The sequence below is a fragment of the Eufriesea mexicana genome, unplaced genomic scaffold (assembly GCF_001483705.2).
Source record: "Eufriesea mexicana isolate 0111107269 unplaced genomic scaffold, ASM148370v2 scaffold1137, whole genome shotgun sequence".
Taxonomy (NCBI): Eukaryota; Metazoa; Arthropoda; class Insecta; order Hymenoptera; family Apidae; genus Eufriesea; species Eufriesea mexicana.
Genome location: NW_016909254.1, coordinates 696,238 through 700,488, shown reverse-complemented (window position 1 = coordinate 700,488; position 4,251 = coordinate 696,238). Strand labels below are relative to the sequence as shown.

At 32.1% G+C, this 4,251-nt stretch overlaps 1 protein-coding gene across 1 annotated transcript; it reads left to right on the top strand.

The window, feature by feature from the left end:
• The first annotated feature begins 1,415 nt into the window (after positions 1-1,415).
• Positions 1,416-3,341, top strand: pasi1 (septate junction component pasiflora 1). Its single transcript, XM_017900202.1, has 6 exons — positions 1,416-1,611; positions 2,014-2,243; positions 2,360-2,459; positions 2,515-2,702; positions 2,771-2,821; positions 2,893-3,341. The coding sequence occupies exons 2-6, from the start codon at positions 2,163-2,165 to the stop codon at positions 2,974-2,976; spliced, it is 504 nt and encodes a 167-aa protein (XP_017755691.1). The 5' UTR covers positions 1,416-1,611; positions 2,014-2,162; the 3' UTR covers positions 2,977-3,341.
• Positions 3,342-4,251: the final 910 nt, after the last annotated feature.

Genomic DNA, 4,251 nt, shown 5'->3' with positions numbered 1-4,251 from the left:
CTCTCAGGTTTTTCGTTTTCTTTCGTTCCTTCTCTTTCCTCTCGTCGTAATAATTTCTAATGTTTGAACTTGATCGAGTATGACGCGAGATGGAGAGACGAAGGAGAGGCAGTAATGTTTATTGAAATGATAAAATTGCGTTGATACAATTGAATTACGATATTTCGTTACGCAATCGAAATACTAAGACCACGATGATCTCGTTGTCTCGAGAAGAATACCTCGTCCATTACGCAGTATGCTATTGTGTTCGATGACTATAGGAATTTAAAAGGCTCGCGTGAGTTCTACAACGTTCCATTGAATCGTGGGCCTTATGACATTCCGTTATTAATGCCCGAACGAGGAATCCAGCGAACACGTATCGTTTAAAACAACAAACGCGTTGTTGTTTGCAATTGCGCCACTTAAATGGAATGAGTTACGTATTTTGATAAGCATTTGCAGCCACATCGTCTTGCACGAGTTTCGAAAATTAATCGGCAAACGGGGTCCATGTTCTTTCGACATTATTACCGCGTCTATAACACCGCTGTTTCATGGGTTTCGTAGCTAATAGTATCAGCTTGTAACCGATCACGCGAATGCTTCCCGTCGTTGTATTTAGGCAAGTTTATGGGACTTAACGTACAGCGCACTCGAGGGCCATCGGTTTTGTTTCGCGACTGCATTATCAGTCACAGATCTTATCTGGTTTCAGGCGGTTTATTTGCATTTGCGGTACCAAAATGGCTGCTCGCCGCGGAAACCGCAAGCAGGTAATTCGAAACCATTGAACTACATTTTCTACGGGTTAATCACCGACAATGCTCGACTCTTGGTAATATGCATATGTTAACTGCATATTATGTGTTCCTTGCGTTGTCAAGGTACGCTTTACTAAACGATCGTATTCTTCCGTCATTACCAGACATCGACAGTTGTGAAACGTGTAAGGTTTTGTTCGTTCTTCGTTGCGAAAACATTCTGCAATACACCAATGACAAATTATCTGATACTTCAGACTGCAAACCCTTTTATTGCGCCATATATTTGCAGGTTTTTGTACAGCGCTTGTATAATATTACAATTATACATAAATAAATTATGCCTAACTTAGAATTCGTAAATTGCACGTTTGTAAAAGCGTTAAAATATATTTGAAAAAGTAAATCAGGTATGTAAGTCATGTAACGTTATACTACAGTTTTCTTTTTTTTATCACCTACAAAAGTTAAACGCATTCAGCGGATTTAATTTTAATAATTAATATTTTTAAAGAAAATTCGTTCCCCGTGTTAAACATTTATATTCATTATTAGATATACTCTGATTATTTGTATTTCGCGCTACTTTAATTTTGAAATTCCAAAGATATGTACAGTAATTAGACGAATAAATCTTGTTAGGCTACTTTTAAGTATCGAAAGAACCGCCATAACAGTTCTCTGAGAAAAGTGGAAGGGATAGGAACGCCAACATGGCGCCATTAAGAGTATGCTCACTAACGCGTGCGTGGCTGTGTATTCAGATTGATTTTTCAAATAGTTACGATATTTGAAATATGGTGACTGCAGTATAAGAATATCGTAACAAGAGATTAACTCCAAGCACTAATTTCCCTTGATAGATGTGAGTAAACCTGAATATGATATATCTTCATTGACATATGTAGTGACCAATCAGTGACTTCGAGATAAGCTAAGCGAATCATTCAACATTACATTAAAATATCAAAACACGAATTCCCATTTCATTTGTAAGGTTGCAAAAACTACATTTGATTCAGTTATATTGTCATTCAGGATAAAGATGTACTTTCGTATATATTCTGGACAAATTTTCTTATATTACTATATATTTATGTTACTTAATGGTATTGATTTTAATGTCTTTGCAATACAATTTGAAGTATATTAATGTCTTATTCAAATTGGCAATTTTGAAATGTTGAAGATTGAAATATGAGTGAGAAATATGTTCATGAATTTCTTCGTTAGTATTTTCTGGTTTATGGACTTTGTGTGTTGGTAGACCTTTTACGTGTCGACGCCCAAGCATTGAATTCGCTAATAACAACAAGTGGTTGGTATTTATTAAGTGGATTATTCGCGTTCTCTAGCAAGTAGTGAACGTGAATATAGTTGTTGCACGAGAATTTTTATTTTCATATAACCATAATCATGTTGGAGTCTTGTTGGTCACCATTTGTATGGACCAATAATGTGAAAACAGGATGTAAAGCTATTGCTTTTTACACAATCGTACGTATTTTTCATAAATTAGGAACAATTAAATATTTTTTGTTATATTCCATTTTCTATTTCTAATGTAATTTATGTGATTGTAATGTCCCATCATCTCCTTCCTTTTGTTTTAGACTCTTAGTGTAATATGCATTACACTGATCAGTTACCAATTAAATGGAGGTGACTCAACTCAATTGTATAATCCTCTGTTTGAGGCTGATATCAGAGGATGTAAGTATAACATTGAACAATGATAGTATTTATATGAAAATGTAACTTCTTTTAGCAATGCAAGTTGTTGGAGGATTTTTCATCTGTTACTTCATTTGTCTAATCGTATCAGGAGGTTTGATGGTATATGGTATAAAAGAAGGAATAAGGGGATGGTTACTCCCCTGGCTTATACTATGGTTCTTTCTATGTTTATTCCAATTAGTTTTTGGACTTTGGCTTATAGGAGGTTATTACATCTATGTAAGTATCAGATTATATAAATGCTTCCTATAAACTTGTACATTATTATTTTAATACCATTCTTTTAGCTTGATGCAGCATTTGCAGCAATGTGTAATTGGCTCTGGATGTCGTATAATGTATGTATACAATAATTTATTTCTTATCTTTTTTTACTGATTGTATATTATGTATAATATTTTATTTTCAGATATACTGTTGGTTAGTTGCTGTATCGATGTATAAAGTATTCGAGAAACTACAGTCTCCAAATATAGAACTCCTGTGGCCTTAAATAGCTATATAATAGTAGCTATAGTATATAGAGTACATTAATTGACACCAAAGTACGATACAATTTCCTTACAGATACACTTATAATCTACTAGGTATATCTATTTCAGAGAAATAATATTATTTAAAGTAATTTAAATCATATAAAAGCAATATTGTTTGTCATGTGTTCAACTTGGTTATGATTATTTATTTTGACATATCTAGTATTATAAATACCATGAACTATTGTTTTCAAGTTTAATAAGGACAGGTGGATCCGGTGCCACTTAGAATCGAGGATTTTTAGATGTCCGTCTCCGACTTCTTTAACATTCGGATACGTTACAGCAAACTGAGAACTAAGACGTATATGTCTTTTTATTTTGGCCCATTTTGATATTTATTTATTCTTGCCATGATGTAAATATGAAAACAGACCAAAATAAAAAGATATGTATTTTTTTGTTCCAGTCCTATATAACATCCGAAAATCAAAGTAATCGAAGGCGGACTTAACCTTCCTTTATTAGATTAATGACTATATTTATTTAATTAACAAAAAATACAATATAAGAAAGAGGGAAACTAAGCCAAAATTACATTATTTAAATAGTAGATTAACATAATCGCAACTCTTTGTTAACTTAATTTTTGTGCATATGTTTGGGCTTCCGCTTCTTGTGACGCACGTATTCATTCCGCTTTTCTTTTCGTTCTAAACTCTAACAATTAAATATTACATATTCATAACAAGAATTCCATACCCTCTTACCAGACACACCTAACAATTTATCAAAATTACGTTTTCCAACGTGAACACATAAGTACCATACTTAAGTGTCAGTAATGTACAAATAATATGATCGTCTTGTATATCTCGAACATCTCGAAAGTTCAGAACTTTCATATTTTAACGAAAGACTGATAATGGTCTAAGAAAGTATCCGTCCAAATTTCAAGAAAAACAATTTCGAAATTTGCTAACAAATGTATGTAATAAATTTTATAATTGGTTGCTTTACATGACCAAAAACAATGTAATAAGTATTTGTAACAAATAGAAATAATTATACATTTTTATATCAGGTATTATGTATGAGATTTGTAAAAATTTATGTTTAATATAAATAAAAGAATATTGTAACTTTTTTAAACACGTTGTTAACACAATAAAATATAAAGTAAGTATTCGAATACCTAAATAAAATTATTCCTGTTGAAATTAGATTACAATGGAAATAAAATTTTTGATTTATTTTTGTAGTGAAACGTGAAAATAATATCAGGAGCTCGT

Excerpts from the sequence above, each read along its gene's own strand:
- pasi1 (XM_017900202.1), top strand. The coding sequence starts at position 2,163 with ATGTTGGAGTCTTGTTGGTCACCATTTGTATGGACCAATAATGTGAAA. Across the intron at positions 2,244-2,359 it reads CTATTGCTTTTTACACAATC|ACTCTTAGTGTAATATGCAT; the intron begins GTACGTATTTTT and ends CTTTTGTTTTAG. Across the intron at positions 2,460-2,514 it reads TGAGGCTGATATCAGAGGAT|CAATGCAAGTTGTTGGAGGA; the intron begins GTAAGTATAACA and ends AACTTCTTTTAG.